The following is a 14,812-nucleotide window of genomic DNA, read 5'->3' on the forward strand; positions in this document are numbered from 1 at the left end:
CCAGAGATCTCTTTTCTTTCTTTTTCCAAGACTTAGAGTCCATTCTGCTTTATATCAGCTATTGAATACACATAGGCTGTCAAGTATTATTGTGTAGTCCTTTCACTGATTTTGTCCAGGGCACTTCCCACCCCTAACATTGCCCAGGGTGGGCACAAAGTAGGTGGTCACAGATTCAGCCACAGCACAGTAGAGCTCTGTGTGTGTCACACATAGGGTTCCTGAGCAGCCAACACCAGGAGCACCATTTCCCAGGGCTAGAAGGGGTCTGACCCTGCCTTTTTGAAGTGCTGTCATTTTCTTGGTGTGCTTGATCTCAGGAGTAATGGAAGAATCCCATGTGATGCAACAAGACATTGGTCCCTAGAGGTAGGGATTCCCTTCAATAAGGCCTAAAATGTTTAAAAAGGATTACTTAAAGAAGCCAATGTTACTAGAATCATAGAATATGCAGAGTTGGAAGGGACCCATCAGGATCATCAAGTCTAACTCCTGGCCCTGAGCAGAACACCACAAGAATCACCACCATGTATGTGAGAGCACTGTCCAAATGCTTCTTGAACTCAGACAGGCTTGGTGATGTGACCACCTCCCTGGGGAGCCTGTTCCAGTGCTCAACCATCTTCTGGGTGAAAAACCTTTTCCTGATATCCAACCTAAACCTCCCCTGATTCAGTTTCATGCCATTCCCTTGAGCCCTGTCACTGGTCACGAGAGTGAGGAGATCAGTACTTGCCCCTCCACTTCCCCTCGTGAGGGTGTTGAAGGTTGCAATGAGGTCTCCCCTCAGTCTCCTCCAGGCTGAACAAAACAAGATTACCTCTCTTACTTCAAGACATTAAATCCTTAAAGCACAGTGTAACTTTTAAAATATTGCTAGCTATGTCTTTGGGTGAAGCTTTTATTTTGAACCACATTTCAGCAGGCAGAGGAAAAGTAAAGATACAGTCACCATGACCTAACAGAAGCACGATACTCCTGCACCTTCACTTTGAGTGGCCATTTCTCCAGGGTGAGTGCTATAAGGATCACTTGAGGAAGAATTCTCATTTCACACATTTTGCTAATTCTGACCTTTGCTTTAAACAAGTGGATGCTTGGAGGAATTAGAAGTTGTAACAAAATAAGGTCTCACTCAAGTGAGAGATATTGTACATCTGCTTGTTCATAAAACCTGCAAATTCAATGGTACTAAATATGTCTGAAATTTAAACACAATGCCGAACTGCTCCATTCTTGAATGACCTTTGATCATGCATTTGTAACCTCATTTTTCAAGTATGTGTACAAATCTAATTCAAGTTTGTAATGTCCATTTTCTATATAACAACACCTCTACAAGTAAACAAAACAAATGACATAACATAAGACATTCAGATAGCCAAATGACAAAGTTTTTGCTAATTATTGTGGAATAAAGAAGTTTCACAAGGATCTGTGCTAATTGGGGAAATGGGCTGAATGGTAAAGATGCAGTTTCCTGAGTTAACTAAGATGATAAAATAGCTTAATACTGTCAAAAGAGTCTTACTGGGCTCCTTCCCACATCTCTCTGCCTCTCCACCCTAACAAGAAGCTGACACCCTCACTTTGTGTCAACTCTAGCACACGCTGCTGCCATACTCAAAAATAATTGCTGCCCCATCTCAAAAATAATTCAATAGGTATAGCAAAGATGATCAGATTTAATGGACTAGATTTCGTATGAGGAATGACTACCAATATAGCTTGGAAATAAGACAACTCATAGGGGTATGACAGATGTGGACAAAATCTTGAATAGTATGATGATGAACAGGGAAAGGATTATTCACCACTTTCTGTCACCAAAGAGCTATATCACAACAGAGTGAGGGTCATGGGGAACATGTTGAAAACAAACAAGAAAAAATATGCTTTCACATACTACACATGTGAATTGTAGGACTTGCTGACATAAGAGATGATGAAGGTCAGGAGTATGAGCAGGCTCAAAAAGCAATTCGATAAATTAATGGAGAAAAGGTCCAGTAAGGTCTACCTAACACAACAGTGTGGGTACAGCAAAATCCCTCTGTCACAGGCTGGTAGATGCTGAGTACGTACATCAGAAGGACTGTTTGTACTTGCTCTGTTTCTCTACTTTAAGCATCTACTACTCATCACTCACAGTCGGATCGTAGCTGGATGGACTTTTAACCTGACCCAGCCTGACTGTTCTCATGTGTTTAACCGGGCTGACATTGCCTGGAGTGTGTTTGAGTCAAGTCACGCAATCAGCTCTGACAGCCGTGCTGTAGAGGTGGTGCAGTTGCTGGGAAAAGGAATAGCTGTTCACAGCTTGCTTTTCATTCATGTCGGCAAAGCTCAAGCCCCAGCAACTGCTTCATATTGAATCATCTGCACGGAAATAAAAATACTAAGCAAATCATACAGGCAGTTAGGTTCTGGCAGAAGCAATTCAAAAGAAAAGGGGAAGGGTGGATATGCATATATATGTCAGAATACGGTAGAGGCAATTCAGAAGATCTCAAATATGAAGTTAATACATTGCAAAAGTCATCTTATTATAAATTATTATAAATAAAATGTAAATGAGCCATTGAAAAAATCAATAGAGGTAGTCAATTCAAGAATGGCATGACTAAAATGTATCTAATTATAGAGTGGAAACCTGAATGTCATTCTTAAGAGGGGCCAAAACAACACACAAGTGCTAGGGCTTTTGTGGCTGCCCTGCCCTTCGCAGTGGAAGGAAAAAGTACCCACAGCCCTGTCGCAGCAATGCCTGGGGAGAAGCTGCAGTCACCCTCTTCCTACCTCATCCATACTTTGTCAGCTATTATCTTAATTAGCCTCTGTGTTCATAAAAACAAAGACCAGAGCCATGCCCTTACCAGTTGATCCTTTGCACTAATAAAGTTATAGAAATTCTTTTAGGTATAAAGGGATTTGCTGGGTGATGCCATGGGGTGTAGCCAGGTTCATGCACAGAAGTGCTTGGCATCTTGTTTGTGGATGGAATTAACACCAGTACAAAGCATCTACCTGACAGGTTTTGATCAGTTCAGATGTACCTGTGTAGCTATGCCACTGGCTAAAGCCTCCAGCCTTAGGCTATTTGCTGCTTTTCGTCCTTGTTTAGCTACCATCTCTAATGCATAAGAAACATGTCATGAGCCATGATGAGAAATTGAGATAAATGCCAACCTCTGTAAACCTTTAGACCAGAGGCTGCATTTCTGTTAAGTTTCAGAACATTTGCAGAAGCCATCAGAAGCCAGCAAGGTATAAACAAACACAACAATTTAATGCCAAGTGCCTGCAATTAAAGACAAAAGTTCCCTTCTGCTCCCGTTACTTGCTTTGCCAGACCTTTTACCAAACCACAGAAGACATCATTTCATCTATTTATTTCTAAGGTTAGGCAAGAATAATTTCAATGCATTTTTATAAGCCACAGAGAAGTGCACAAGCTCGTTTCCCCCTCTTAGGTCACCTTTATCATGACAGCTTTATTCTAATTAAATATAAATGTGCTTTCAAGTCAACAGTGTTACTGAGGTCCATCAAAGCTTCTGAATTACAGACCTTTATTTTCCCTGTTTTAGTTTTATTTGCAAAGAAGCTAAAAATGGTGAGCTCCCTCTGCATGAGGGCTCTCAAGGACCTCTCTGTCAGCCTTGCTATCAGAGCGGTATACTTGCAGTTACATCTGGAACATGAAAACTGAGCTTTTTTCCACAGCACAGAAGTTTTTGATTTTTCAGGTTCCTGACTTTTCCTTCAGCATCTGTCAGCTTTACGAATTTCTCCTATTCTTCTATCCCACAGTAAAAACAGAAGAATGTCTGTTGGGGAAAGGCATTTTACCCCACACCACACTGGCTTTTTATTTACTGGTAGCTGACATTCTTCATTAAGTCAGATCCTGTACTAGCAAGAACTTGATATTCTGCCCTACTCCACAGCAGGCTCAGGTGTCCACCTTGGTTTTCAAAACTTTTTGCCAGTAGATACAGTGTTTAAATCTCTGAAACAGTCAGAACTCCAACAGTTGTAATTACTACTTCACCTATGCATATACTAGGTAGCAAATCCCAGCTTCATTTACAACAAAAACAGTTTCACACAGGTAACCAAAGACAATATTGTCCCCCTCCAAACATAGCAAACCTTCCTACTTGGAACCTCTTCACCTCTTGCAGCGGGATCTGTGGTGTTTGTGTGCATGTATAGATAGCACTTTCCATGCAATGCAACATAGTGATTACTACAGCAGTCCTAGACAAGTAAGACAAAGGCTTTAATCAGCCAGTTTTTCTAGCACAATATCCAGAAATTAAAGCAATTCAGGAACAAATTATATAGTCTTTGCATTAAGCAAAAATACCTTTTTTCTTTTTTTTTTCTCCTACTGGTAGCGCTAACCAGCTATCTAGATGAAATATTTTGAAACACTGCAATTTAAAAACCACCAAACCACTACACAACAGCTTTGAGTTTTTTGCTGGTCTCTAGGAAAGGTTTTGGTTAATGAACCGGTCATCCACTGCAGGTAGGTTCCAGTCAGCAGGTTAGGACCATGCCTGTCACCTGCCCTCCCCACTCATGAATTCCAGGGTGGATGAGCCAAGCACTCACGCCGTTCACACACCAGCCTGAAAGCTACCCAGGGCAGCTGGCCCACTAGCTGTGTTTCGATCTTTTCATGCCAAAATAAACTATTTGTCTGATCTTTGGGGTTTATTTCCTGAATTATACGGAGTCTTAGAGAGGGTTAGAGGAATAATATCTTTTAAAGATGCTGTGGCTTTCAGCTCCAGAATCACTTTCTCTGAAATATGCTTCACTTCACTATGCACAGCATACCACAGCTTGATTGCTAACAGTAACTGCTATGCTGTGAATTTAACCATCAGCAATAAAATAAGCATAATCAACTACCTAATTTACTCTGCACCTACTGTACTAAAGGCATTAACTTAACTTAGACCTTACAGTTATGCCTGATCATGTACCTATTTTTTATAGTCATCCAAGATGAGGCATAAAGAAATGCAAATTTCAACAACAAGCACGCACCAGTTAAACTGACTAAAGAGGTATCTTTTATTCAGATCTAAAAAGATATTTAAAGTGTTTACATTAATGTATTAGGAAAGGCTGGACAGCACTGCAAAAGTCTATAGGGAGCTTTGTTTATTTAAAGCTGCGATTTTTAACTAAAATATTTTTACCTGCTCAACGTGGGTTGTACACTACTATAAAGGAGACTAAGAGATATCCTCCTTTCCCATTTTCATCTCCTGCACCTCATTCCTAATCCAACCCCCAGCCCATTTTCTACTAAAACAACCTTTTATGTAACAATCCAGCAAAAGGAAATGAGAGGCTAATTCAAGTTAAAACCAACTAATTTTGGGAAAAAAGTTTTATTTATTGCTAGTAGCAGCAATAACATTTGCTGATACAAGTGCTGAGAAGCAGGGAGATTTCTTACACCTGTATAAGCAGCAAGTAAAAGGTACATGACACCACACTCTCAGCCCATTTGACAGGAAAAGAAAATATTACCTTGATCCCTTCTTTAAAATAGCCTGTTTTTCTCTTCACTCAATCAGGGCAGAAGGATTTCCATGTTCAGCCCTTATAAGTCAGGTGGGACTGAGGTGATACCAGGTAAGGGCAAGTAGCTGAGGAGTGTTAACATCATGAACTACTACACCAGTTTCAGAGGCAAAGCTACTACGCAAAAGCAATTCAGGTCTGAATTCACACTTACATTTGTGTTCACTTTCTGCAGATTTACATCTGCAGATAACTGTGGATGTAACCTATGGGTACCCGTATTTCTGGACAAAAATGCATCCAACCATGTCTCGAATATTTTTATCATACTTACATTTTCACAAGAAAAGATATTGCAGAAACACCTGCCACATCTTCTTGATGCCTCCAATTTAAAACACCATGTTGTGTGTTGTGCATGTGTTGTGTGTTGTAAGCCACAGATAAACATATCCAGATATTATGACGCAGTATTATTAACATATCAAAAAATAGCTCAAGAAGTGCAAGATCCATGATCTTGGTTTCTTGAAAAATCACAGAAGATCACAAGAGATGCTTAGTGAAAATACTCCTGAAGACCTGAATGGCTTTGAGAACCCGCTAAAAAACTTAAGGCAACTCCACCTCTGTTTTACTCTAGAAATAAATTCAATTTGCTGCAGATTAACTGCTCTATACATGAAGATATCAGAGAGTTAACCCTGTATATAGTCAAGTCTGCCAAGTAGGTTTTGTTAGTTCCCATGGAGTGCTCGGAAAACACAGCTCCCTTGCTTCCACTCCAGCTCAGCAATGCAGACACCACCTCCTGAAGCATCCGTGCAAGCAAACCCTGACAGAGCTGAGATGACCACATATTTCAGTGCCTTTGCATTGTAACACAGCATTTGCTATAAATGCTTTTACTGTCAGAGTTTTCAATTATCCATTTACCTTTCCTCTTCTACTGCCCCAATCACAAACATTTCCTTTACAGCCATACAAATGTCTAGACAGGAAAGGACATCTTTGTGCATGAAGTTGTCCTTTTGCTTCAGCATAAAGAAAAACACCTGGATGGGCAGGTAAAACACAGGTATAAGGAAAAGATGATATATGAGATACTGAGCCATAAAAATTTAATAGGAAACTTACCAACTTATTTGTCTTAAATGTAACTGAAATAAAGACATCAGCTTCTTTCCTGAGGTGCCAGCCCAGATAAAATGGTGATTTTTGCCAGAAAGAGACCCAAGTTCAGATTCACATGATTTTACCACAAAACACTGACTTTATTAGCTAGGTTATTACATGTGATGTGATGAGCTAGAGGAAAAGAAGCTTGACTGTAATTGCCTTGTGTTATATACACGGATTCTCCATCACTATCTTTGCTTCCCCATGTTAATAAGACAGCAATGACAATTCAAGTACTTCAATAAATGAGAAAAGGGAGTCGTGTTACAAAACCCCCTCTGAAGTCCAGCCTGACTCACCTGACTTTCTTGCTTTCAAGGCAATGACAGCAGCCAGTTCCCTCTGTACCTGAAACATCAGGAAAAGAAAGGATGATTATAGTCCCCAGCACAGTCAAGCAAAAAAAGTTCAACACTGGCAAAATACCAGTTATCAATTCTTTGGAGCAGTCAACTGCACGTGGAATTATGCAAGTATCTGGTTTTGAAACTACAGTCAGTTTTCCTAGCAAATCTATCTCCTTTTCAGCTGGGCATTCTGTGACAACTTTTTTGTTTTTAATTTAATTTAATGTAAATACCACACATTCCTTAAGGAGTGGGCAATTCAGTAGACTGACCTGTAATTTATTTGCACAGCATATCTGTTTCACAAGTACACACTTGAAGTTTCTCCCTTTCCTTGTTACATATTTGGTTTGCCTCTGATGAGCACACTGTAATGCTGATTTAACGTGTGACTCCAGGATAAGCAAGTTCTCCATGCTGAGGTTTGTCTGAGGTTCACGTATATAGTTGATATTAACTTTTTGGATCTTTCAGGAGGAAACAACCTCTCCTAATAGCATGGCTGATTGTTTCAGGACCAAAATTTCACTTGAGATGAACATGCAGAAGTCAGAGCTATCTGATTTTCAGTTTTACAGGCTATCTCACTGGCCTGTGATGACAGAGCCCTGCCACGCTAGCCAGCTCCATTCTTCGCCCTCTTGTCTCTGCATTCTTCATATTTTCCCTATACTGTCTACAAGGCCAGCTACTGCCTCTTTAGCCAGCTTGACTCTACATCCACTTTTCTGCATAGGTCTATTCCTTCTTACATAATTTCTTTTTCTATCATTTTCCTATGCATTATTCTTATGCTTCAGACTTCTTCACCATCACCTGTCCCACTGCTTGCACGTGGCCTACAGCACCCCAGACACTCTCTCCTGCATACATCTCAGCTCTTTCCCTCCTCTGGCCCATTCACACTCTCAGACCCTTTGAACACCTCTCATCTTCTTCCAGTTTCCCAAATTTTCCTAAGACAGCCTGCCTCTAGTATCAAAAATAAATAAATAAGTAAATGGGACATTTCAACTGTTTTTTGTAGGGATTGTCTGACCCCTCTGTACAAAGTCTCCAGCAGCACATACTAGCCATCTTGTCTAACAGACCTATGCAAAGCTCAAGGCTATTCTGCAGTGGGAGTTTTCACATCTAGTTTCTGAAAGCATGTAAAATTTCAAACATCATTTACAAGACGTGGTTTGATCGGAATAAGGCACAAAGCCCACAAAGGATCCCCCAAGTAATACAATTACTACTAACAGGCAACATCCCACTCTTATGACTCTGAAGAAAAGTTTGAAAATGTGAAAGAAGAATAGTTAATATTATATTGGTCTGTGCAGAAAGACAGACAAAAACACTCAGGGCATCTCAGTATGATGATAACTCCAGCACCTACTGATCAGATACTCAGCAGCCACCCAGCAGTATGCTCTACATGTGTCAGAAGGCAGTCATACCAGAGGCCACATCCTCTGTTTGCATCCTTCCTTCCTTGTGGCAAAGGACCAAGGAGATTTTTTTTGCTGTCCTTGCAAGGTACAAGGATCTTTTATATTCCTTGATGTTGCCCTACTGAGAGGGACAGAGTTTTCTGCCACTCCAAGCAGGAAAATATGAAGGCAGTGCCCTGGTTTTCTTAAATGTCATCCTGTTTCCAGCACAATTGTGCAAGATGGCAGTATTACCATCCCTTCCTTCCTTCCTGTACACCCATTCCCATGTCTGGAGAAACGTTAGTCATGGCTAATGTAAGCATAAACTGAAAGTAAAATGGGAATGAACAATTCTTCTGTGGAAAAACAACTTGTGTGCTTGCTTGCAGCAATTACTATACGTTAATAATAATACATACAAGCTATCCAGAGTTAGAGGGGGATTTTCAATAAAAGCCGAAGTTGTTTCTGAATAGCACCACCACAACTTTTCATGGCTACACTGCTCAGAGCCTCTCCCCTCATTAAGCTCAGCAGGAGATATCAATGTTGATGCTTCGATTCTGGTCTATTCTCACAGGTTACTGACAGTAAGAAACAGTGCATTGATGTCTCATCTTTATCTTTTAGCATTTAATAAATTTGTTATCCCAAGATTAGCCTTAGAAGACACCACAACCCACAACAATTGTAAACATATCACTTAACCCAATCAAATAATTGAAAAATGCAAATATCTCCATGAGTGTGAAGAAAAACCCATCTGCTCAGAAGAAAAGGCAGCATTGTCGCATCCTGCAGTTATATTTGCAGTATTACTTTTGCATATAAGGTGGCACTTGTCAAGTTTGAAAGACAGTGCTAAAATCACAAAAGGCTGTTTTTCTATATTTTGTCTATATTAAACAAAATATCCCATTGCTTGCTGTGTGCCAGGAATGCAGCAGGAATATTACTTAACTTGAGGTTCCATCCTGACAACTTGAGCTCTCTCTCATAGGATTCACTCCAATCACAAAGAATTGGTACTGCTGAACTTCCTTCTGGATTTGCTTGGTGTCCCTAGATTTCATAATCTATAGGCTTTTGTCTATTTTAGCGTAAATGCACTTGATATCTCTGCTGGACATGCAATTCCTATGCATCATCACACCAATGGAAATCCATGTACAACATCCATTCCTCACCGCACAGATGCTACACATTATCATACTTCTTCCTAATAGGATTTCAGTTACTGCCTGTTTGAAAAGATCGATAGTTGCACACCACATTGAAGACAAAAATGCAGACTCAAAGTAAACTATACGTTCAAATAAGAACTACACCTACCATATTGAGATATTAAATTTAAAAAAAAATTGGTTTATACATACAGCTTGTCACTACAAAGCTATCACTATTTAAATAGTATCCCATTTTGAGTAACGTTGCAGATGTCAAAACTGAGTCAGTTTAAAGGCCAGCTTAGTATTTACATAAATATTATGAAAATCTGAAAGAGAACATTTTGAGTGTGTTGTTGGTATGTTATCACATCTCAATCAGGGTTTTTTTTGCAATCTGAACAGAAAGAGTGTGCATACAAAGTGGTACCCAGGTATACTTCTGCGCAATTAAATACAAAAGGTATATTTACGTGGTGAGTCTTGTCTTCAAAGAATAGAGGTAGAGATTTTTGAAAAGTAAATCACAACTACTGTTCTTCTCTTATCCATGAATCTGGTCATTTATCATAGAAAGCATAGCTGTGCATCTAGCAGACAGTGCATACCACCTTTACTTTTTTCCCTTTCTCTTTTTACTCCCCTTAGTAGTCTTTAGTGAAACAGTATTCCAGATGTCAATGTGCCAAACAGGACCTCAGATCTCGAGACAAAGTGCCAAACCTCACAGAATTTCAAAATGAAATCCTGCAACAGAAGTCTCTAAACAGCAGGGTTTTCAAAAACAAGAAGAGTATAGTTCACATTTTTGCATCTCAAATTACAATAGTATGATGGGCTCTAAATAAAAGTAGTATTGGCTGATGCCTTAAAGTACCAGAAAATCATTTTCAAGATACACTTCATTAACATCCTGACACTCTTTTCTGTTTCATCACAAGGTAAGGTAAAACCTTTGCAGTGGAAACACTCATGGTTATCCCTCCGTGCTCTGGTTTTAGCAGACAAAACATTGAATATGAAGCTGCTCTTTGGGACATGACAGGGGATACATGACAGCTCTGGAATGCTTTTTTAAACCTGTGAGGAATCATTGCGTTTTCTTAAAAATTCATGACCAAAAAGATTATGCGATGCAAATGTATTTCCAAGGGCACGTTGCACTGCATGCATGTCAGCTGCCTTAAATTTTAAGTTTGATGGTGTTGTCGACGCCTCGTTGTAATGAAGCATATGCTATCAGCATATAATTTGATAGGTTAAAAGAGTGATTTATATTCTAGGCACACAGATTCCTCCAGTGTTGCTTGGGCTGGATCTTCACAATCAGTTTAGGTTTGAAAATTTGGGACTTTAATCCCCTGAAAAGAAAAGCTGACACAGAAACTTTCTTGTGACCTAAGAAGAATGTTTTATTCTAAGAAAAGCAAAAAGAAAAACAGAAGAGACAGCAGTGGGATTTGTACCTCTAAACCTCCAAAGTCAACTGTAATCTTGGACTGCTTTAGTGTTGTCTGGAAGTAGGGGTTTGGGGTTTTTTTTCCACTTCTGAAATACTGGTGTGGAGGGTATCATGAACAGGATTCTAAATTACGAATTCTTCAAGGAAGACTGGTTTGATTGTGTACAAAATACATAAACATTCAGTAAGCCAAAAAGCCATAGTGAACACATTTCCAGCCATGGCTAATACCTTCACTTTTTATTTCCAGATCCTGCTTACAGAACTCTTTTTTTCCCATATAAATTCTGAAATTGTCTGTAAAGAAAAAAAAAGTGAACCTTTATACTGGGGAGTTCAGCCCTCTTTTGAATGGTGTAAGCTGAGGGTTCAAATTTCCTTGGACATAAAAAGGCTCTCCATAAAGTTGCAGTGAGTGCCTTAGATCCATATCTACTGTATGGAGGAAAAGCAATATTCTAGAGGGATGAAACGGAAAAGTTCGTATACAGATGTTAACGTTTGGAGGATTGTGCCTTTTCTCCAGGGTAGACTAGAAAATCATTATAGAGAGCCCTCGAAGTTCTGTGGAAAATCAGAAAATGCAGGAGAAAAGATCAGACTTCTTGAAATCACCATGGCAATAGATGGGCTCAGGCCATCTGGAGTTGCAACTGCCTAATTTTTCTTTAGCTAGTTAGCTACAGTAATAAAATGGTTCATTTTAAAAAAACCCTGTCCATGTGCTCTACTGCTGGAATCATTCAGCATGTAGTTCAAAGGTTTGACCTTGCAAGTTAGATGTGAAACACACTGAACTCACTGTCAGTTAGGTGTTTGAGGATATGCATGGTATTCAAGTGTATCCAGCAGCAGTTAGATCTAGTTCTTAAACTCAGAAAGTCACTTTGTTTTGTTCAGTGCTTCTCTTTTTTTTAACTGACAAAATTCCCATTATTCTATTTTTGAGAGGTAAAGCTTTTGAGAGATACTGGCAGTGTTTTATAGACTTGGTAGATTTTGAGTTTTTCAAAAGATATAACTTTGCAGAAAGTATTTAGTGTTTTTCTATTTTTTATTTCTTTGGAACTAAAAATGGGGGATATTGAGGTTTTGAGTTCACCTTTCATTTTCAGTTAAGAACAAAAGGTAAAGAAAACAAGGAGTTTGAATATAGAGAAAATTTGAAAAAAATAAAAAAATTAAAACACAGCCTTTTCTCATGTCATACATTTTAAATTATTTTTGCGTAAGGTTGAGCATACAGAACCATTGGCTTTTCAAACACATTACAAAATGTCTTTTGTAAAGACATTTGTCTTTAAAAAATATAAGATAAATTCTCCCTCCCTTCCATTTTTCAGCAATTTCAAGATAGTACTTTACTTACTTTTCTTAAAATAGCTCGTCCTCATGCCTTTTTCATAACAACAGCTTGCTTCACTTTCATTTCTGTACTTTCTCACATACCCAAAACAGAACTAACACTAATTCCACGATTTATGTGTGATATTCACAGAACCATACAATCACAGAATGGTTGAGGTAGGAAAGCACCTCTGGAGATCATCTGATTCAAACCACTGCTCAAAGCAGGGTCAGCCAGAGCAAGTTGCTCAGAACTGTGTCCATTTGAGTTCTCAACATCTCCAAGGATCAAGGATGGAGAGGAGACTCCACTACCACTCTCCTGTAATCTGTTCTGCTGTTTAATCACCCACACAGTAAGTAAGTTTTTTGCTTATGTTTAAGTAGAATTTCTTTAATTTTAGTTTGTGCCACTCCTGTCACAAGATGTCACTGAGAAGAGCCTAGTTCCATCTTCTTCACTTCCTTCCATCAGGTATTTGTACACATTGTTAAGATGGTTCCATGGCCTTCTGTTCTCCAAGCTCCACTCTCAGACTCTCCTTGTAAGTCAGATACTCTAATCCCCTGATCATCTTCATGGTCATTTGCATACACTCCAGTACATCCATCTTTTGTACCTGGAGTTCAGAACTGGACCCAACACTCCACATGTGGCACACCAGTGCAGAGTAGAGGAGAACAATCATCTCCCTTAGCCTAAGGATAACACTCTTACTAACACAGCCCAGGAGGCACTTGCTTCCTCTGAGACAAGGGCATGTTTCTGGTTCAATCTGCTGTCCACCAGGACCCTCACTCCTTTTCTGCAAAGCTGCTTTGAACAGCCTGTATAGAAGCCTGAGGTTATTTCTCCCAGATTCAGGATATGGCATTGCTCTTTGTTGATCTTCCTGAGAATCCTGTTGGCCCATCTCTCCAGACTGTCAAAGGTCCCTCTAAATGGCAGCACAACAATAGAATTATTTAGGTTTGAAAAGACCTGTAAGATCATAGAGTCCAACCGTTAACCCAGCACTGCCGAGTCCACCACTAAACCATGTCCTTAAGTGCCACATCTACACATCTTTGAAATGCCTCTGGGGATGGCGATCCAACTATTCCTCCCAGTTTTGCATCACCTTCAAACTTGCTGAGGGTACACTGAAATCATACAGATTTCATTAAATTGAGTAAATCTAGCCTAACTTTCTGAAGTCCTGTCTGTCTGCATCTTAGAACAATGATCTTACAAAAAGATAAACAAGTTGTACGAACTTCTAGCAGAGACGGGATAAGCTGTTGTTTATTATGGTGAAGTTTACTGAGGCTAAACATAGTCGGAAAGCCAGATACTCAGTTTTTCCAGGTGGGTCTCCTCATAATTTTATGATAATCTACTCCAGGATTGCTGAAACCCTCTCTCTCCCTTTGCCTCCCATCCCATCATTGCCTTCACATTGACATACAGTCGACCAAGAGGGTCTGAGTGTAAAGCACATGGCATAAAAATTACCATGATCCTCCAAACTGGTATCTCCTGGGCCACGAACAGCATGTATTCGAAGAGAGAAGGCTGCAGCAGTCCTTGCTTGGATTGATTTTAACAGCTTTGGAATTGCACACTAAGGCCTCAGCAAAACTTTCCCCTTCCAGAGACTAAAAAAAGTAGTCTGCATAGGCAAACATCCGTTCACTAAGTCTTAATTTGAAGGGATCCAAAACATGACAATATTTCAAACACGATCAGTACAAACTTTGATGCAATGACCTTACCGCAGAAGTGAGACGAGCAAGAATTTCAGCGTTGGTTTCTGCCGTATCTTCTATTTTTTGATCAGGCCTTAAAAAATAAAAATAAGATTTTATCATTTCTTTCATTCTGTTTCAACATCTTTTGATTCCTGGAAAGTAAGGAACTATGTAGCCACAGGCACTAATGTAAAAGGGCCTTTGAGATTCCACATCAAAATGATGACTGCAACATGACAATAATTAATCCTGTCACTAACGACAGAGTACACCCTTTGTCCCTTGCTGTCAAGAACTCTTTTGATGGGACCAACATAAAGCAGTGAGAGAATTCTTCAGCTACAAAAATATGATGAAGAACTGAAGAATGCAGGACCCTCTAGATCAGAGTCGCTTATGAGACTGCATATTTCGCTTTGCTAAAAACATATTCTATCAACAGAGCAAAGAGTTTTCCATCTGCCCACCGCCCAGCTTTGCTAAGATGTGGAGCAGCACCTAAGGAATGTAAGCTCACGTAGATGAAAACAGACAACATCAAAAAAACTATATGACATGAGTCGTTTGATATTTAGAAAGAATAACTGAAAGTGAAAATAATACATTTAA

General features: G+C 39.5%; 1 protein-coding gene across 1 annotated transcript in view; it reads right to left on the reverse strand.

Annotated features, from left to right (window-relative positions):
• Positions 1-14,812, reverse strand: part of RAPGEF5 (Rap guanine nucleotide exchange factor 5) — a 165,012-nt gene that overhangs the window by 112,203 nt on the left and 37,997 nt on the right. Inside the window, exons 6-7 of the mRNA XM_027684636.1 lie at positions 14,228-14,294; positions 7,029-7,077 (exon numbers count right to left, since the gene is read on the reverse strand). Coding sequence (XP_027540437.1) covers positions 7,029-7,077; positions 14,228-14,294 — 116 coding nt within the window. The remainder of the gene's footprint in view (positions 1-7,028; positions 7,078-14,227; positions 14,295-14,812) is intronic.

Source organism: Neopelma chrysocephalum, unplaced genomic scaffold (assembly GCF_003984885.1).
Source record: "Neopelma chrysocephalum unplaced genomic scaffold, ASM398488v2 Primary Assembly neopelma1_67, whole genome shotgun sequence".
NCBI lineage: Eukaryota > Metazoa > Chordata > Aves > Passeriformes > Pipridae > Neopelma > Neopelma chrysocephalum.